Source organism: Cervus canadensis, chromosome 12, assembly GCF_019320065.1.
Source record: "Cervus canadensis isolate Bull #8, Minnesota chromosome 12, ASM1932006v1, whole genome shotgun sequence".
Classification (NCBI taxonomy): Eukaryota; Metazoa; Chordata; class Mammalia; order Artiodactyla; family Cervidae; genus Cervus; species Cervus canadensis.
The window spans coordinates 58,009,242-58,030,858 of record NC_057397.1 but is presented as its reverse complement, the minus strand read 5'-3'; the positions used below and the strand labels follow the sequence as shown (position 1 = coordinate 58,030,858).

The 21,617-nt window shown below is 44.1% G+C and overlaps 1 protein-coding gene across 2 annotated transcripts in view; it reads left to right on the top strand.

Annotated features, from left to right (window-relative positions):
* Nucleotides 1–4,105: 4,105 nt before the first annotated feature.
* BAALC (BAALC binder of MAP3K1 and KLF4) overlaps nucleotides 4,106–21,617 on the top strand; it is an 85,166-nt gene continuing 67,654 nt past the window's right edge. The window contains exons 1-2 of one of the 2 annotated variants that reach the window (XM_043484011.1): nucleotides 4,106–4,682; nucleotides 8,841–9,416. In XM_043484011.1, the coding sequence (XP_043339946.1) occupies nucleotides 4,523–4,682; nucleotides 8,841–8,989 (309 nt within the window). In that variant the 5' untranslated portion in view covers nucleotides 4,106–4,522 and the 3' untranslated portion in view covers nucleotides 8,990–9,416. Of the gene's footprint in view, nucleotides 4,683–8,840; nucleotides 9,417–21,617 lie in introns of those variants that run through there. The other variant, XM_043484010.1, reaches the window with a different exon arrangement.

Sequence of the window (21,617 nt, the reverse complement as noted above, 5' to 3'; positions counted from 1 at the left end):
TCTCTCTCTATGGTTGTTTCCATGCCCGGGCTGGGCTAGCCTACTCCTCCACCTCCTCTCATGCTCACCTCATTTCCTTGGCTCACAATGCTCCAGCTCTGGGGGCCTTTTAAATTTTTCTAGAACTCCCTGGCACCTTTCCAGCTCAGACACTCTTTCTGTTTGCACAGCTCTTTGGGTGGTGGCTTTTACAAAGTAGTTGGTTATTAAAGGAGCCACTTCATGCTAGAACTGATGGAAGCAGAAATTCTATTAGAGATGTTGAGAATTCTCTGTCCCAGAGGGCTCATTCCTCCTAAACCAAAGTCTTCAGGTTAAGGAAAAAAGGCGTAGGGCATCTGAATTCCAATGGGCTAGGGAAACCACTGCCTCCTAAATTACTGCACCTCTTCCACCCCTCACAGCTGAAACCAGGTTGAAGACACTGTGGGGTATCTTAAAAGGAGAGGCAAACCCTGCAGGGGAACGGCCAGCCTGGGTCCCTGGATTTGGCAGGCTCTGGACTTAGCATGAGGAGGAGTCCCTGATCTTGGCTCAGGGGGTCTTTGCTCACTTCTGCATTATGGCTTCTGATTAGAACCTGCCAGAGGGACATCTAAGAGCTCTGACCTAAACTAGATCTTCTTTAGCCCACATTATTCATTTCTACTATGTGCCAGGAATGCCCTGAACTTGGCCTATCTACTGAATGCTGTTAATACATACTGAATGCTATAGACAATGTAACCTAGTCTACATTCTATATGTTATATAGGATATAATGAATACTATACCTATATTCTGTATACTTTATAAGATATATTAAACAGTACACATTATAGTATATAATAAAATTGTATTAGATGGGTATTATATCTACTGGCAGTGTTTTGTCATAATAGGTACTTAATAAATATATGTTGAATGAGGAAAGATACCTCAATATAATAAAGGCCATATATGACAAACCCACAGCTAATAGCATACTGAGTGGTGAAAAGTTGAAACCATTTCCTTTAAGATCAGGAATAAGACAAGGATGCCCATTCTCACCAATTTTATTTCACACAGAGGTGGAAGTCCTAGCCACAGCATTAGGCAATAAAAAGAAATAAAAAGGATCAAAATCAGAAAGGAAGAAGTAAAACTTTCATTGTTTGCAGATGATATAATACAAAGAGAAAAAATAGTTTTTTGAACTATTAGAACTACTAAATGAATTCAGTAAAGTTGCAGGATACAAAATTATTACAGAAATCTGCTTTATTTCTACTCACTAAAAGTGAACTTTCAGAAAGAGACATTAGGGGAAAAATCCCATTTACAATTGCATCAAGAAGAATAAAATGTTTAGGAATGATTCTAATCAAAGAGATAAAAGACTTGGAGAACTGTAAGATATTGGTCAAAGAAATTGAAATGTCATGAACAAATGAAAAGATATACCACACTCATGTGTTTTGGAAACATTAATATTGTTCAAATGATCATACTCTGCAAGACAATCTACAGATTCAATGCATTCCCTATCAAAATACCAATGATATTTTTCACAGAGCTAGAATAGAGTTATAATTCTAAAATTTGTATGGAAATGCAAAAGACCCAACTCACCAAAACAATCTTCAGAAAGAACAAAGGTGGAAGTATCACAAGTCCTGATTTTAAACTATACTGCAAAGCTACTGTAATCAAAATAGTATGGTACTGACATAAAACATACCCATAGATAAGTGGAACAGTATAGAAAGCCCAGAAATAAATCCATGCTTATACGGTTAATTAATCTATGACAAAGAAACCAGGAAAACACAATGGGAAAAAGACAGCTTCTTCAGTAGATGGTGTTGGGAAAATTGAATAGCTTAATGCATCAGCATGAAACTGGACTACTTTCTCACTCTATATAGAAAAATAAACTCAAAATGAGTTAAGAATCTGAAACTATAAAACTCCTAGAAGAAAATATAGGTAGTATGCTCTTTGACATTGGTCTTAGCAATAGTTCTTTGGATCTGTCTCCTCACACAAGGGAAACAAAAGCAAAAATAAACAAACAGGACTACAAAAAATTAAAAGTTTTCACACAGCAAAGGAAACTAAAATGAGAAGGTAACCTACTGAATGGGAGAAGATGTTTACAAGCAATTTATCCATTAAAGGTTTAATATGCAAACTATGCAGAGAACTCATAGAAGTCAACATAAAATGGGCAGAAGATCTGAACAGACATTTTTCTAAAGAAGACATACACTAAGTGGATTAAGTGACAAACTTTTATATATATTTTACTATAATAAATTTATTTTTTAATTCTCAAAAAAAGAAGACATACAGATGGTCAATAGGCACATGAAAAGATGCTCAACATCACTAATTATTAAGGAAATACAAATCAAAACCACAGTGAGATATAGCCTCACATTCGCCAGAATGGCTGTCATCAAAAAGACAACAAATAACAAGTGTTGATGATGCAGAGAAAAAGGGAACCCTTATGAACTGGTAGTGAGAAAGTAAATTGGTACAACTACTATGGAAAACAGTATAGAGATCTTCAAAAAAGTAAAAGTGAAGCTACCATATGATCCAGCAATTTTACTTATGGATATTTACTGGAAGAAAACAAAAACACTAATTTGAAAAGATACATGGGGGCTTCCCTGGTGGTCCAGTGGTTAAGAACCTGCCTTGCAATTCAGGAGATGCGGGTTCAGTCCCTGGTCAGAGAGCTAAGATCCCACTAAGCCCATGCACTGCAATTAGAGAGCCTGTGTGCCATAATGAGAGACACTGCATGACACAATGAAGATCCTGCATGCTACAACCAAGACCTGACGCAGCTAAATAAAGAGATAAAAGATATTTGCACCCCTATGTTCATTTCAGCATTACTTACAATAGCCAAGATGTACAAGCAATGTAAGCATCTTTCAACAGAAAAATGGACAAAGAAGATCTGGTATATAGACAATGGAATATTACTCAATCATTAAAAAAGAAATGAAAAGTTGCCGTTTGCAACAGTGTAGATGGATCTAGAGAATATTGAGGCAAGTGAAATAAGTCAGAGGAAGACAGATTCTGTATGATCTTATTTATAGGTGGAATCTAAAACCCAAACAAAACAAGCTGAAAACAGACTCATAGATACAGAGAACAAAAGAATGGTCACCAGGTGGGCAGAAGGTGAGAAGGTGGGTGAGATAGGTGAAAGGGATTAAGAGGCAAAAACCTTCAGTGATATAATAAATGAGCCACAAGGATGTAATATACAGCACAAGGAATATGGTCAATAATAATGTAATAACTTTGTATGGGGACAGATGGTTTCTAGACTTATCATGGTGATCACGTCATAATGGATGCCAATGTCAAATGCTATGTAGTACACCTGAAACTAACATAATACTGCACATCAGATATATTTCGACTAAAAAAATAATATATATATATAATTTTGGAAGAATGAAAACAATACTTATTCAACACTATGGCATTTTGGCAGAGCCTAGTCATTGAGGATTTATTCTTTCAACCATTCTTTCTTAGCTGTCTCCTTAAGGCAGTTTCGTTCTTTTCCCAGTGTGTTCTGGTTCCTTTGGGACAAGGGAATCCTTTGGCTTACCCAAGTCTGAGCTGGAGCAGAGCTCCCATCAAGCACGTAGAGCTGAGTGGGCACCACGGAATGAAAGGCTGACAGTTGGGGTACGAACCCTGGGAATGGATTTGGAGGGAAGCCAGCCATGCCTTACAGCCGATCCAGAGGGACTGCTCCCGGCTCCCTGAGGTTCCTGATGCTCTTTTGCTTTCTTGAGAACATCGTTCAAAGCCGCAGAACTTGGAAAGGGTGTTAGAGACACAGAGTCCACTCCAACTCTCTCAGAAATCATTAAGGCCCTACTCCCTGCTCCCCAAACCAAGTAGGACAGGCAGGGGCTCTGATGCTTCCTTCATTCTTAACAGCAATAGTTTTTTTTTTTCCTGGTTCTGGGTTGTCACCAGCTCCACTGCTTTAGAAACAAGTGGCCAGAAAGCTTAGGGGTCCCTTCCAAGGTTCCCCGGGATGTTTGAGTGGAACAAAGGTGGAAGGGAGGGAGGGAGGGAGAGAGGAAGAAGGCATGAAGGAATAAATAAGGGGGAGTGGATCGGCGCGCAGGAGCCGGGGAGCCATCCACCCCTCGCCCCCCTCCCATTCCCAGGCCGTCGCTCCTGAGTTCCCCGATCGGCAGCGCGCCCGCAGGGAGGATGCGGGGGAGAGTTTGAATCTGGGACGGGTAGGGGGCGCGGCGAGGGCGAGGGGCGGCGGGGGGCTGAGAGGTGGAAGGGAGGGCCTCGGAGGAGGAGAGGAGGGGCGCGGGGAGTGGGCGCGGCGGAGCGGGCGGCGGGCGCCTGGCTGCGGCGCGGGCGGGCTGGCTGGCGCGGGGACCCGATGCCGCCGCCGCCGCCTCCTCGCGGGCCCGGGCTGCGCCGCCGGGGCTGAGCCGCCGCCGGAACCAAAAACCCAGCGGCCGCAGGGCGCGCCCGCAGCACGGGAGGGAGGATGGGCTGCGGCGGGAGCCGGGCGGATGCCATCGAGCCCCGTTACTACGAGAGCTGGACTCGGGAGACGGAGTCCACCTGGCTCACCTACACCGACTCGGACGCGCCGCCCAGCAACGCCGCCCCGGACAGCGGCCCCGAAGCGGGCGGCCTGCACGCGGGTGAGTGCGCCCGGCGCCGGGAGGCGGGGGCACGCGGGGCGCCAGGGGCAGCCCAGTTCCCCCGGAGCGTTCGGTGCGGAACGGCGGCGGCGGTGTCGGTGGGAGGGGGTAGGCGGGAGCCATACAGACAGACAGACAGACGGGACCTGCCTTGTGACTGACTGACCCGCCCAGGCCCAGGGAGGGGGTGGGCCAGCCAGAGCCCCTCAGGGAAGCTGAGTTAATCCCGGAGCCTCGGGGAAACCCCGCACCTCCGGGCCCCCGCGGGTGCCCGTTCATTGGCAGGGACGAATGGGGTGGGAGGACAGCGCGCCGGGCTAGCACTCCTTCCCCGCAGCCCACCCACGCCTCCCGCCCCTGGGATGCGCCACCTCCGGGTTTTGGCCGCTGTGCACCCAGCCGAGTCTCTCCATCCACTGGCCTCTTGCCCCTCTCTCCGTTGATGGATAGACTGACCCAGATTACCTGGATGCAGTCTTCCTTGTGGCTCCCCCCTTTTCTCCCGTCTCGGGTTTTGAAAACCAGAGCCCTAGTTCAGGGCATAATAAACGCCGGCCGCACCATCACCAGTTCTGCACTTAAGCTACTTTGCTAGCAATTGTTTCGTGGTAAAGACTTCCCTCTCCACTCCACCGTGCCTCCACGCTTAATAAGAGACAGGGCATAAGAGTGGATTACGACTGTAAATTAAATACTTTGTACCATTCCCCCTCTGGCAGAAATCTGACAGAAGGACATGCAGAGCTTTTTGGACCAGTGACAAATAAGACTTTTTTTTTTTTTTTTTTTAAGCAGAGAGTAATGATTGTAGCGTAGAGATGAAATTAGATTAACTGTTGCCACAGACTGACCTTTAATCATGAACGCGTTGGTGATGTTAAAAGGAAAAAACTTCTCTGCTTATTACATGGATGTTGTCAAAAGCCAGATCAATATTTGTGTAAGAATGTTTTAACTGTTTCCTGACCCTTTTGTGTTGCTGGCATTTTAAAATATTGAAATCTAAAATAGAAAATGAGGTTAATTTGAAGAGTAACATATGTTATAAGGAGAAGGAAAGAAATGTCAACTTCTCTTAAACCATCAGTAGTCCTAAATTCCTGTCTCCAAAATAAGAGCTGTCCCTTTTAAACCTGAGACTCTGTCTCCATCTTTTGGAACCAAGCTGGCTCCTTTTTCACAGGAACTTTGTGATCCGCCCCCCACCCCCTGCCCTTTTAAAAGCAAGAATTGTCAGGGAAAACTGTGCAAGGCAAACACTCCCTTTATCCCTAATTTCTCTAACTCACAGTAAAAATCGTAATGGTCATTTTGTGTTGCTGATGCTTTCAGTGCATTTTCAAATGGTGTGTTGGCTGAATGCAGTGTCAGAATGAGGATAAGACATGAGCCTTCAAAGCTGACCTGGAAAATGTTAGATGTACCAGCATGTCCCAAGGAGGTGTACTGAGGTACTTTCTCAGGAGAGACTCAAAAGACCAGAGCTACACTCCTAGGAAGTAAGGTTAAAAATACCTAACGTGGAAAAGAACAAAATACAGCTTCAGGGAATGGTTGCCTTGGTGACTGGAAGTATATGTGTGTCTGTACATGTGTACAAGTGTGGGGATGGCTAAATATGTCTATATTTATTTGTTTCCAATGCTTATTCATTTATTACTCTGCCATCCTGAGTCATGTCCTGTCATGCATCATGAAATCTGCAACAGGTGGGGTCTGGGACAAGCATGCTCATTCGTGGTACCCTGCCATACGTGGGACAGCCCTGCCAGGCAGGTGGTCCTGAAGACCTGAGTCATTCACAGAAACTGCTCAACTCCAGTCTCAGAACAGCACCCTAAAATTGGCAAGACTTTTCGATGGGCAGGATCATTTCAATTCCCTAGAAATTTCCATCAGCCTCAGAGGAGAGGAAACATTTCTGAAGGTCAGCACGGAACCAAGCATTCCCTGGGCTTCAGTCGCCCTGGGAGATTAGCCAGCGTTCTTTATTTTTTTCTCCCCTCCTACTCCCTGAATCTTACCCACCCTCTGCCCATGTGCCACCTATGAATTCAGTTCCATGCTTCTGGGGGCACCACATTGGTCCACAGTGATTGTATTCTGGTAAGAAGCCAGATGCCACATTTTCCTGTTCCTATCAACTCTTTTCTGATGGGGGGGACAAAAGGAAAACCAGGATTTAGGATAATTCAGATCATAAAAAATCACTCGGCTTCCCTGATAGCTCAGGAAACACAGGTTCGATTCCTGGGTTGGGAATATCCCCCGGAGAAGGAAATGGCAACCCACTCTGGTATTCTTGCCTGGGAAACCCCATGGACAAAGGAGCCTGACGGGCTACAGTCTGTGGGGTCGCAAAGAGTCGGACACAACTGAGTGACTAAACAACAACAAAATCTTCACTGATGGCTTCATGGCTAGAATTCTGGAGCTGGAGAGGGTCTCTGTTCAAGGCAGATGGGATTTGGTAAGTTGTCCAGTCTGCACTGCCCAGCCTCCCAGTCCTTTCAGGGACTTCTGGGGGTAAGTCCTTCTTACCCCCAGCTCCCTCAGTCCTCAAGAGTCCTTTCTGAGCCCCTGGTCACTTTCTTTTAGTATCACATTGAAACCACTTTTTTTTTTTCTGGCCACCCCACCCTCAGGAGCTCTGAATGCAGGGAGTGGACTCATTCATCTTTGTATCTTAGCACACTGCGGAGCCGCCCGTTGGGGTCCTCTGAATGAGTAGGCACTTGATCTAAACCTGCCCTCCTCCCGTCCACTCTTCCTCAATGTCCTCCCCCTTTCTCTGCCTTATATCTCTTGCTGCTGCTGTTTGCTCACCTGAATAAGTTTAACCTAGACTCCTCCAAGGCCAGTCTAGAACAGCAGGAGGGGAGGGAGCTAGGGGAGTGCAGATGACTGAGTTATTCATTCTGCCTGGGGAGGGGCCCGTGAGCACAGACCCCTGCAGGAAGCCTCCCTGCAACAGGAAACAGGACTGCTCCTGCAGGCCACACAGCCAGTGACCTGATCCCTCCCTGAGTGAGGGCACCTGTGGAAAACTGACCTCCAACTTCATGATGGATAAGCCTCCCTCCCCGCCAGCTAGACCTGTAGACCTGTTACCACTTGGTAATATTTTCAAACAGTTTTTAGAACTGGAATATAGTTAAATTACAATGTCGTGTTAGTTTTAAGTGTACAGCAAAGTGATTTTATATATATATATATGGTTGGTCGAAAAGTTTGCTCAAGGTTTTCGTAAGATGGTACAGAAAAACCCAAACGAACTTTTTGGCCAACCTAATATATACTACATATATGTGTGTGTGTGTGTTTGTATACATATTCTTTTTCAGATTCTTTTCCATTTAGATTATTACAAGACAGTCAAATAATTATTGATTAAGGCCTGTACTCTTGGGAATGACAGGGAAGGGGTCTTTCCACTGGTCATTGTAGTCCTGCTCCTAACACTGGGCCTGGCCACAGTAGGACCTCAAGCAATCTCTCTTGAATGAATACATCTCCTAAAACTTCTCTGTGTCCACTTCATTCTTCCTGTAGTCCCCAGGGATGATGTTTCCTTTCCTCAAGAGTTCTACCTGCTCTTCCTTTTCAGGGTCTCGTTCACCTGGTGGGTTGCATAGTAAGAAAACCTCCCCACCTCTCTACACCCCCTTTGCCAAACACAAGCCTGTCTGTTATAAGGGTGCTTTTGCAAAAATCACTTCAAGAAACAGGTGGCAACAAACCCGGGCTTTTCATCAACATCTGGGAATCTCCCCTCTCACGACCCTGGTCTCCTGGGTGGCCACCCGTCCTGCCCCAGGCTCTCCAGGCGCTCTGTCCATCCCCGTGAGAGCAGCGGTCACACTGCAGTATGAGCTTGTTCCCACCTCTGTCTCTTGGATCAGCCTGGGAGCTCTGCTGGGTTGGGGACTGCATGATTGGCATTTATGTGACTGGCATCTACTATATATGTGTTGAATAACTGTAAAAATACCTAGACGGATGAATGAGCCAGCTCGGCAAATGAGTTTTGTTTGTCTGTCTTATACCCTCTTTCCTGAGTCCCATCTTAAGTGATTTTGTCTGGACATTAGTACAATGAACTGTCTTCATTGGACACTAGATAAAGCTGTTCTGACTCTAATCAGAAATGCATTTAAGGTTCCAGGCTTGGGCCCAAATGGGAAGAAAGCAGTCCTCTCAATCAGCACGAAGTCTTTTCCTGCACTCAGCCATCGGCCAGCCCCTGGAAGTCCTGCCTTCACCCTGGGATCCGTGCACCTGTGACCTCAGCCCCTTCCTGCAGATAAGACCATCATGTCCTTTCATGAAGCTGGCAGTCTGAACCTGTTCTTCCTGACCCATAGTGCCTCGGCTGTCGTCCCAGGAGCCCTTCTGTATCAAGCCCAGGGCCTCTAGCACCTCTCAGAAGACTCTTTGGCCCTGTCGGGACTCCAGAGGCTCTCTGGCTGGTCTGAATACTACCTTGCTTCTTTCTCTGAAAGAGACTGGGTGGTATACCCTGAGCCACTTTGTGGCGCAGCCTCTTCAGGCTCAGCCACCAGCAACATTCCCTTCCCCACATGCTTCCTGCCCACTCTGCCCCCCGTACCAACCACCACCTTCTCTCCAGAAACGAAGCTCTTGCAGAATGTTGCTGTGGGCTGGACTGTGTCCTGCCAAATTTATGTCAAAGTCTTAACCCCCAGTACTCAGAATGTGACATTTTTGGGTTTTTGTTTTATTTTTGTTGAAGTTTATTTACAATGTTGTATTAGTTTCTGGTATCTAGCAAAGTGATTCAGTTATCATATCTATACACATTATTTTTCATATTCTTTTCCATCATGGTTTATTATATCAATAGGATATGGAATATATTTCTCTGTGCTATATAGTAGGCCCTTGTTATTTATCTGTTTTCTGTTTGGTAGTGTGTATCTGCTAATCCCAAACTCCTAATTTATTCCTTTCTACCCCCTTTCCCCTCTGGTAACTGTAAGTTTGTTTTCTATGTCTGTGAGTCTGTTTTTATTTTGTAAATAGGTTCATGTTTTCATATTTTATATTCTACATATAAATGATATCATATGGTATTTGTCTTTCTCTTTCTGATTTACTTCACTTAGTATGATAATCTCTAGGTCCATGTTGCTGCAAATGGCATTATTTCATTCTTTTTAATGACTGAGTAGCATTCTCTTGTGTATATATACCCCGTTTTCTTTATCCATTCATCCATTGATGAACATTTAGGCTGCTTCCGTGTCGTGTCCATGACTACTGTAGATGGTGCTGCTGTGAGCACTGGAGTGCGGTATCTTTTCACGTTATAGTTTTGTCTGGATATATGCCCAGGAGTGGGCTTCCCAGTGGCACTAGTGGTAAAGAACCCGCCTGCCAATGCAGGAGATGTAAGAGATGCAGGTCCGATCCCTGGGTCTAGAAGATTCCCTGGAGGAGGGCATGGCAACCCACTCCCAGTATTCTTGCCTGCAGAATTGCACAGGCAGAGGAACCTGGCGGGCTGCAGTCCATGGGGTCGCAAAGAGTCGGACACAACCGAAGGGACTTAGCATGCACACCCGTGCCCAAGAGTGGGATTGCTGGATCATATGGTAATTCTGTTTTTAGTTTTTAAGGAACCTCCACACTGTTCTTCATAATGGCTAAACCAATTCACATTCCCACCAACAGTGTAAGAAGGCTCCTTTTTCTCCACACTCTCTGCAGCTTTTGTCATCTGTAGGCTTTTGGATCATGGCTCCTCTGACTGGTGTGAGGTGGTACCTCATTGTGGTTTTGATTTGCATTTGTCTGATAATTAGTGATGTTGATCATTTTTTCATGTGCCTGTCAGCCATCTGAATGTCTTCCTCGGAGAAATATCTTTTTATGCCCAGTTTTTGATTGGGTTGATTTTTTTATTATTGCGTTTAATGAGCTGTTTATGTATTTTGGAAATTAAGTACTTGTTGGTTGCATCACTTGCAAATATCTTCTCCCAGTCCTTTCTGTTTTGGTTTTGATTTCCTTTGCTGTGCAAAAGCTTATAAGTTTGATTAGGTCCCATTTGTTTATTTTTATTTTTTTCTATTGTCTTGGAAGACTGAGCTAAGAAAACATTTATGGATTTATGTCAGAGAATGTTTTGCCTATGTTCTCTTCCAAAATGTGACCTTTTCAGGAGATAGAGTTCTTACAGAAGTAATCACATTAAAATGAGGTCATTACAGTAGGCTATAATCCAATGTGACTGGTATCCTTATGAAAAGGGAAATGTGAACACATAGACAAACACTCAGACAGAATGCCATGTGAAGATGAAGGCAGACATTGAAAGGCCAAGGAAGGCCAAAGATGGCCAGCCAACCAGCAGAAGTTGCAGGAGACGCATGAAGTAGAGTCTCTGTCACAGCCCACAGAAGAAATTAATCCCGCCAACACCTTGGTCTCAGACTTTTAGCCTGCAGAACTGTGACAATACATTTCTGTTAAGCCCTCCAGTTTGTGGTACTTTGTTACAGCCACAGAAAACTGATAATGTTCTTGTGAGCCCAGACACTGAACGTTTGGAAATAGCAAGAGGATTTCTGTGGTCACTACTTCACACCTCCTTCTGAGATTGCATCTCTTTCCTTGTCATTTATATTCAAATAGCATTTACTGAGCATCTACTATAAGTGAGCATTTTTCTCTGGGGATATTAGTATTCCCTGGAAAAGGAAATGGCAACCTGCTCCAGTGTTCTTGCCTGGAGAATCCCATGGACAGAGGAACCTGCTGGACTACAGTCTATAGGGTCCCAAAGAATCGGACACGACTAAGAGACTAGAAGACATTAGTATTCATAACTCTCTAAACCTCATACATCATTGCTATCAACATCTACTAGATGAGGAGAAACTGAGGCTTTGTGAGATTAAGAGACTGAGTGGTTTAAACACAACATTGTGAATCAATTATGTGTCAAGAAATTTAAAAAAACAGCAATAGAAATAATAAAAGAGATTGAGTGGGGTCACCTACCCAGGAAATAGAAGCACCCAGGTCAGAATCCACATCTCTTGTTTCTAAATCCAGGGCAGTGCTAACTACTGAGAACAAATTTAGGGCCCTCCTCCACCCCATCTGCCTTTGGCTTATTTGAAAATATGAACCACTTGGAGTGGGAGCCTCCTGCCAGCATTCTCAAGGCGAGGATGTGAGTCCTTGAAGTGATGCCCACAGCACTGTGGCACAGATGCTACCCCTGCCTGTGCTGAGTGCCCTGGGCAGGGCTGCCAGAGCTGCCAGAGATTCACCTGCATCCCACTCACCTGGTGGGCTCATTACAGATGGAGCAGTCTTTGGGCAGAATAATCTTTTTTTCTGGTTTCAAATGCAATGGATATTCCTTCAGAGAATTTAAAAAGTGCAGAGAAGCACACAAAAGGAAATACACCTCCATAGCTTTTAGGTTTCATCCTTAAGATCCTGAATCTAGGTGTATGTGGTGTGTGTTGCATCTTCTGTAGGGGTTATGTTTAAAGTTTGGTTGGGGGATATGTAAAAGAGCCTTCAAATTGCTTGGAAGCCCAAAGGCCAAGGGGAAAAAAACTTTTTTCTCCTTGTGTTCAAAAAAATATTTAGTTACAGATGCTGTTAAGTCACTTTAGTCGTGTCCAACTCTTTGGCACCCCCTGGACTGTAGCCTACCCAGGCTTCTCTGTCCATGGGATTTTCCAGGCTAGAATACTGGAGTGGGTTGCCATTTCCTCCTCCAGGGAATCTTCCCTACCCAGGGATTGAATCGGCGTGTCTTCTGCATTGGCAGGCAGGTTTTTTTTTACCACTGGTGCCACCTAGGAAGCCGCTTAGTTACAGATGGTGACAGACAAAGTCTAGGTGGAATAGGGGAAGAGCAGGCGGTGAAGACCATGGATAGGTGAAGGGATTTTTCTTCCTTTTTTTCCTAAGCAATGTAGTTGAATTCAGGTTAATTACATACCGCAGGCTTCCCTGGTGGTTCAGTGGTAAAAGAATCTGCCTGCCAGTGCAGGAGATGCAAGTTTGATCCCTGGGTCAGAAAGGTCCCCTGGAGAAGGAAATGGCAACCCAGTCCAGTATTCTTGCCTGGAGAATCCCCATGGACAGAGGAGCCTGGCGGGCTATAGTCCATGGGGTCGCAAAAGAGTTGGACATGACTTAGAGACACAACAACAAATTACATTCTAGGCTAATGTGTAGTGTGAATCCATTGTGTGTAATCCCTCCACATCCCTTTCACCTCCCCACAATTCGCTCAGGTTGAGGATGCTGTTTTATATTCTACCCAGCTGTTTTCTGGGATTTGTGGTTGCTTTATGGATGTAGAAACGTGATGTGTGTGTGGACCAGCTCTCTGAGTCTCAAATGCCCACGAGGTCATGCAGGTTGGCTGCCCAATGTTGGGGTTGTTCCAACCCCATATGCTCCAGCTCTGGGTCTCTGTCAGATGGGATAGGTACTGAGTGTCTGCCTACGTCTTGCCGTGTGGCTTCTGTGTAATGAAGCAAAGCCAGGAAGCAGTAGATTTTTCTTAATCTAGTCCATCTGCTTTACGAATAGTGCCCATTTATCCCAGATTCTGGATTAAGTTGTGTGTTAGTCTTCACTTTAGGTATTGTTGTGAGTCTTGGTCTTTTTCTGTCTTCCTAGGCATATTAACGGCCAGTTGGGCAAGGCTGAGTCGGCAGCTGCTAACCAGATGCCCTTCAGCCTGGAAATCCAGTCCCAAAGTTCTTGCCCTTCTCTTGTCAGTCACTGCAGCAGCCTGTGAAACAGCCACACACACCACACCACCTTGCCAGATCTGTCTCTGTTTACAGCCTCCTTCTCATGTGACCATGTCCTAACCTTTCTTCTTCATCATCATGCACCTTATTATTTTTCTTGGAGATAGTATAGTTTGGTGGTTAAGGAATTAGGAATTAGAGGAATAAGGAATAAGGAATTAGACTTAAACAACAGACATTTCCCAACTGTGTGACCTTGAGCAAGTTTCTTAGCTTCTCTGGGTTTCGGTTTCCACATTGTAGGGTGGGAATCATTGCAGAATTAACGTACTCACAAATACGAAGGACGTACATTGTGTTTCAGTGCTGCCTCTCCTAGCACCCAGGATCCCTTTACTTCCTCAATCTTGCCCTGAGCTTACTCTGCCAACTTTAAACCCAGGGTCACCCCCTCCTCTGTTTCTGAGTTGCCTGGACTTGTTGTTGAAAGTGATGAGTGTTGGTGATTGCATCCAACAGCGGTTCATGCCTGGAACCTCAGTGTTCTTTCTAGTTCTTGGCAGTTCTATTAATTCCTTATTAATATGCTGTTTTAGTCTGTATGTGACACTCCCGACATTATTTTTTCTTACCCTCAGAATGCTAAAAACATCGAAGACTTGCTGTGAATTCTCTCATCTTTCCCTCCAGTCACCTGTTGTGCATCCTGCTTGCCACTTGAGCATTTTTAAACATCGTTAGCCATCCTCTCTCCTCAGATCTGCCTGTTTGGAGTCTCAGTGCACTGATGGGATTGCTTCTTGATGTAACAATAGGCGAGGCCATCACAGGTGGTTCTATTATTTTTTCCCACTTAACAGAAAGTCTGGAGGTCAGGAGCCACACCACCACTTAGGGCTGCTATCCAAGGACCTGGGCTCTTTGAGCTTATTATTTTGCTATCCTTGGTGTGTGGATTTCATCCTCATAGGTGCAAGTTACTATGACATCTTATTTTAGATAGGAAGAAGGGGAAAATGTAGAAAGAAGTATTCCACCTTTTTTTTTTTTTGTCCATCTGTAAAACAGTAGATTTCTCAGGACCCAGGAAATTTGCCTGTGCTTCTCATTGGCCAGAAGCATGTTATATGACTGTCACAGGCTTCTAGAGTCTAGGAAGTCAAAACTTTTAGCTGGATTCACAACACCTTAAAAATAGTGAGTTGTTTGTGCAAAGAGAAAAGAGAGGAGAACAGAGATTAGGTAGACTGCAAGCAGGTGCTTGTACATTTAATCCTAAGACTGTGTCAGAGAGGAGAGGGGTTTAGCAGGAGCCAAGGGAAAGGAGAAGAGGAAGTGAGGGGGAGGTAGGTCTGCCAGAAACTGAGATAACATAATGACTAGCATTAAGAGTTTGCTGTAATAATAACATATTATAATAATAATTGTTTTTAGCATTCCCCTATGTTAAATGAATTCATAAAGGTGAATATTTGCTGAAAAAGTTACATGTGCCAATATTGAGCTAATCTTAGAAATAACGCAGCAATAACTCAAATTGAAATCTTTTAAAATGGTCTTGACATCCGACTCTGTGCTGTGTACACAGACATGTGGTGACCACTTCTTTTTTTGCTGCTTCATTTTCTTGTAAAGTTGATGCCAGCTGGAAACTGATGTGCCCGCTGATCCTCTGTGGCACCCATTTCCAACGAGTGGGAACATTTGTGCAGGTTCACTGTGCAGGGTGACTCTAAGGCCCGGGCTGGGGGCTTCTGCTAGGGGAGCAGCAAACAGCCAATTGGCTCATTTAAAGAATTGCCAGTATTTCCTGTGAAAGTTAAAAAAAAATCACCCCGCTATTGTCTCTAGGGCTGGTGGACTTTAGGGCACGGGGGAACCAAAAGGATTTGTAGAAAATAGCAGGGCTGTTTGTGAAACCGGTCGTCATAACAACAGGGCACAGCGGCAGCTACAGGGGAAGTGGCGATGGGCTGGTGCCCGTCACAGGAGGGACCACTCAGGCTTAAACATCTCCAGAACAACAGCTGTGTTTGACCACAAGGCCACAATAGATTATTACGTCCAAGAATCGCTTTTCAAGGAGAGTCTTTGTAGCAGCCAGGCTCAGATTTGCTTGCTGGAAGATAAATGATGTGTGTGCCAACACTCACAGTCACAACCCCTGCCTCGTGAGTGTGGCTTCTGGTAAACTGTGCAGAGTACGCCAGGCCTTGTGTATTCGGTACCTAATGCTGTTACCCCATTTTACAGATTAGGGAAGTCAGGGAGGTGAGGCACCTTGCCCAAGGAGTGCACATCAGGTTCTCTTGGGGAACCTAAAATAAAGCCTGCAGCCCAATCCTGGGGCTTCAGATACGGTAGGGGGTGGGGCCAGAACTCCTGCACGTTTAATAGCTTCTTTAGGTCCACACTGAGTGGCATTCCCTCTGTCAGTAGTGGGGCCAAGATCCTGCATTTCTAATAAGCTCCCGAGTGATGCTTGGACCTCTCATAGAGAAGGGAGGTTCTAGATCAGAGGCTGGGAAAACTTTTCTGTGAAGGGTCAGATGGTAAACATTTCAGGCTAAGTGGGCCACTAATCTCTGTTGCACCTACTCAACTTTGCTGTTTTTAGCAAGGGAGCCGCCAAAGGAAAAGATACATAAATCAGTGGGCGTGGCCACGTACCAATGCTCACTCCTGTGATTCTGAAGCTGAGTCAGGTTTAGGAGCCAGTGTCTTTCATCCCAAAGGCAGAGTGGAAAGGAGAAAAGAACAAGGTTTGCAGTTACTAGTCCTCGCCCTCAAGCACACCTCTGGCAAGCTCAGCACATACAGTAAGACCTGAAACAATGTTTGGAATGAGCAAATAAATGGGATTAAGTGCTTTTCTCACCTGGAAGGCAGCTTTGAAATACTAGTAAGGTGTCCCTGATAACTTTAGGTCATTAAGGTGTTAGGTATTTTATTACGCAGCTTCCCCAGTGACTCAGTGGTAAAGAATCTGCCTGCCAAGCAGGAACAGTGACAGACTTTATTTTCTTGGGCTTCAAAATCACTGCGGACAGTGACTGCAGCCATAAAATTAAAAGACACTTGATCCTTGGAAGAAAAGTCATGATAAACCTAGACAGCGTATTAAAAAGCAAAGGCATTGCAAAGGTCCATCTAGTCAAGGCTGTGGTTTTTCCAGTCGTCATGTATGGATGTGAGAGTTGGACCATAAATAAGGCTGAACGCTTTCGAACTGTGGTGTTGGAGAAGACTTTTGAGAGTCCCCTGGACTGCAAGAATATCACACCAGTCAATCCCGAAGGAAATCAACCCTGAATATTCATTGGAAGGACTGATGCTGAAGCCGAAGCTCCAGTATTGTGGCCACCTCATGTGAAGAGCCAACTCATTAGAAAAGATCCTGATGCTGGGAAAGATTGAAGGCAGGAGGAGAAGGGGACAACAGAGGATGAGATGATTGAATGGCATCACCAACTCAATGGACATGAGTTTGAGCAAACTCCAGGAGATAGTGGAGGACAGGGAAGCCTGGCATGCTGCATCCATGGGGTTGCAGAGTCGGACAAAACTGAAGTGACTTAGCATGCACACACGCCCTCTTGGGTTGAGTGGGATTTGGGAAGAAAACCTTGTCGCGGCATCACCCAGAGTAAAGCTGGGGTTCCTGGTTCTCTTAGGAGGTGTCCCTGCCTTGGGTCTCCAGGAAGGTGGGAATCCTTCTGTCCCTTCATCACAGGTCACTGTTGATTCAGAACCGCGAGGCCACTGCTGTGGCCTGAAAGGCTTTTTCCCAGCTGCATCCTGTGCTGCCTCTGTGAGTGCGGAGCTGCTGCTGGGAGGTGAGAGGAATAATCCGTCATTTCCTTGTGTCTCTCCGAGCTCTGCTCACCATTCCTTAACACCCAGTTCCTGCCATGGGCTGTAAGGTCAGTGTTGGGGTGTTTAAAAAGTTGCTGTGTCTCTCTGAGCTCTGCTCACCCTCTGGTTGATGATGGTTCTGGGCAGCTGGTTGCTGTTATGATGTTTACTTTTCTGAATCAGGTGTTTCCTTTGTAGAGGCAGGGGCCTCTAGCCATTATATAAGGCTTCAGAAAACATCCAGTGAACTTAAGAGAAAAGGCATCATTTAAATAGAAGCTGCCAAAAATGTTAACAAAGGAGTCCAGGGAGAGTTTGCCCATGGCCTTTTTTCTTTTGCATCTGAATTCAAAATTCAAACACTGATTATTCGCAGAATCCCCAAATCGCACGTGGTTTGGTGGTTCAGTTGCTGAGTCAGGTCCGACTGTTGTGACTCCATGGACTGTAGCCTGCCAGGCTCCTCTCTCCATGCGATTTTCCAGCCAAGAATACTGGAATGGGGTGCCATTTCCTTCTCCAGGGGATCTTCCCGGCCCAGAGATCGAACCCAGGTCTCCTGCACTGCCAGCAGTGGGAAATGTAATAAAATCTCACATGACAAGGTGATTTAAACATATGTGTGCAGACACACACACACCGCTTATATTTTCAGTTGAGCATGGATGCTTCCCAGCAGATACCAACTGGTTGCAATTGCTCAAAACAATTCTGGAACCCCACGATCGTGGTCTTAGGCACTTTCTCTTTTCTTTTTTAAAAATGTTGTTTACTTATTTTTATTGAAGTATCCTCAGGCATTTTTAACATAAAATTTCAACTTACATAAAAGTTTAAAACTTTAAAACTATACAAATGAATATGCATAGTTCAAACTGGGAGAATAGGATAATGAACCCCTTTGTACCATCATCCAGCTTCAACATTATCAACACAGCAAATCTTGTCTCTTTTCTGCATCCATCTGCCTTCACCCACTAGATTATTTTGAAGCAAGTTTGGGAAGTCATGTAACTTCATCCGTAAATACTTTAGTATGGCTGTCTAAAACATAAGGATTCTTTTTAAAAAGATACAATGTTGAATTATATGAAACTATTATTTTTGTAGGTTGAAATGTAATATCATCAATTCTATGTTTCAACTGAACTGCAGTATCATTAGCACACCTAAAAAATTGATGAAAATTCCTCTAATATAACCAGATTCAATCATTGGCCAAATCTCACCCATGACCTCATAATGTTTTTTCTACAACTGGTTTGAATTGGGAAGCAAGCAATGTCCACACATTGTGTTTGGTTGATGTTTATCTGGTTATCTCAATTTTCTGTTGTTAAGATTGCCTGTGATAACCTAATAACCATCCACTGTTAAGTTCCTTATTAGCTTTCAGTCATTGATAATCATTGCCCACATCAGTTATTTCATTAGGAATTGCAAAATGGTGATATTCTAACATTTCTTCAACATTCATTAGATGTTTTATAAAGAATAACTTTTCCTTGTTGCCCTTTTGGTTTCCCTGAAAAGGCAGTTCTTTCCACTTCTTTCCCTTAATTATCAGTTCCCAATTTTTTTCCTGGTTTCCTCCAAAGGTGGAAATATCATTATGAATTCATGGCTTTTTAGCATATTTGATGAGTTTTAGTTTGTTGCACCTATTATTATCTATGTGTGTGTATATTTCTAAACTGTTCCATCTTTGATGAAGGGGAGCTTCTCAGTTCGATTCCTTTTCACACAACTCCCATAGTCTTTGATAGTTCTTGCTTTCTGCTGTGATATTTTTTCTAGACTTATATTGTATTTTTTCCTGTGCTAGACTTGAAATTAGCCATTTCCCTGAGGAGTCCTGGTTCCTTTCATTGAAATATGATATTTAGAGACTATAGCTTGGGCCCTTGGAGTGTTCATTGCTATTGTGTTTATTGTGGACCCTTTGCAGTGGACAGAGTTAGGAGTTGTTTTCTTTTTTAAAGAGATATTTGTATTGACATTATCAGTTCAAAATTTTCAATTGTAGGGCTTTCCTTACTTTTTAAATTTTGTATTCTTTTCTTTTTAGATGCTGAAAATCTTGGTCCCTAACAACATTATAAGTTCTTATTTACTTTTTATATATCTAACAATATGCTACTGAAAATATTTTTAGATTTTTGTGGGGTTTTGTCCTTAGGGTATAGCGTTATAGAAATATACAGTTAGAATGCTATGTTTAATAGTAATTTGAAATAATTTCCTGCTGTATATGGTTAAGCTATCAACTTGCTATTAGTGGATAAGTGCATTTGTTTCACTTTGTGGCCAAATTGTTGCTTTTTAAAATTTTAGTTTAATTTTGTTTTATACTTAGGTAAAAATTTTACATGGGTCCAATGACAAATCTGCAAAACAAGTTCCATTTAAGAAATCTAACTTTTATTTCTAGCCCGTCTGTACCCTTTGTCCTCCTCTAGTTTTGGTTATCGTTTGATACATTTAGGGCTTCCCTTGTGGCTCAGCTGGTAAAGAATCCACCTGCAATGTGGGAGACCTGGCTTCGATCCCAGGGTTGGGAAGATCCCCTGGAGAAGGGAAAGGCAACCCCCTCCAGTATTCTGGCCAGGAGAATTCCATGGACTGGATATTCCATGGGGTTGCAAAGAGTTGAACAGGACTGAGCAACTTTCACTTTGATATATTTATACAGTATGTACACACACACACACACACACAGTCACATGTTCTCCCTTTTAAAATAAAAGGTAGCATACTATACCCTCTGTTTGTGCCTTGGCCTTTTCACTTAACAATATGCTCCAGAGGCCACTTCAAAGCAGTATATAAATGACTCATTCCTTTTTTATAACTACATAGTACTCAGTTCTGTGGCTATGTCATAGTTTGTTGGGGTTGTTTCTAGACTTTTACTACGCAACTAGTCTTGTCCATGTGTTTTGTTACTTCTGCTAATGTATCTTTACATAGATTATTAAAGGTGGGATGACTCGGCCAAAGGCTGAATGCAAATAGGTATTGCTGGATCCCCCTCCACAGGATTTCTACCACTTTGCTTTCCCATCAGCAGTGTCTGAAAGTGCCTGTTGTCCCATATTTTTGCCAACAGAGTATACTGTCCAACACAGGGAGTTTTGTCACTTTAAGTAAGAAAATGGGTAGTTTTAATGTACATCTCTGTGAGTGAGGTTGCTGTCTTTTCATGTGATTATGGGCAAATTGCCTTTTTCCCAGACATATACAATCTGTTTACACCTCTAGACCTATTTTTTTTTTTTTTTTTTTTACCATATTCAGTAGTTGCAAATCTTCATCCTTGGAGGATGACTGAGATATTTTGAAGAGCAAAAAGTCCCTATAGTTATATAGTGAGTGAAATTGTTGGGGTTTTGCTCTCAGGTGGAGGAGCTGGAGCTGGCTGGGCATTTTCCCTCTGAGTACAGTCCCAGGGCTTCTCCATACGGTCTTTCTGCATGGGCTCGTTTGAGCTTCCTCACGGCATGGTGGCCTTGGGGCAGTCAGACTGTTTATATAACTGTTCTGAGCTCCAGCGCATGTCCCAGCTAAAAAGGCAGAAGCTGTATTAACTCTCGTGACCTAGCTTTGGAGCTCATGGGGGTGTCACATCTCCTGCATTCTCTTGCTTACAAGTGAGTCACAAGTCTGGCCAGGTTCAGAGGGAGGGAATTATACACCACCCCTTGAAGAAGGAATGGCAAGGTTCTAAAAGAACATGCAGTTTTAACAACTGTGGAAGTTCTGAGATCTTACCTGACTAGTTAGCCTGCGACACTGTCTTGGAAGCTGGTAAGACAGGAGACTCCTGGGTCAGAAACAAAGGACTTGATTACTGTGGCACAGTGAGCCTCACGGGAATTACTATTTGCATCAGTTCCCCCTTTTCCCAAGTCTCACAGGGGTGATGCCCATGGGTCCAGATGGATTCCTTCACAGGCAGTAGATTGCATTACAGGAGATTTATGTGCCTGTGAATCTACTGAAACTCTTCTCACAAAGAGTGGTTTGTAAATGCAGAATGCAGAGTTGGAGCTCTATGCACTGCATTGATCTGGCTAATCTCTTCTGCCCACATCAAAGATCAAAATCAGCCTTCTCCCTTGTTATCACGCACCCCCACCACTGGTGAGTTTCCCTTCTACCTCTGCTTATGTTTCCTCTGCCTCATTTTCCCTTTTTGACTCCTCTTTCCTGGTTCCCCCTTACCCGCCTCCTATAGGTATGTGGCTCTTCATGCCTTTCCAAGCTGTCCTTCCTTAAGCGTGCTCACTCCTGGGGAACTCATCATATTGCCAACTGCTCCAGAGAT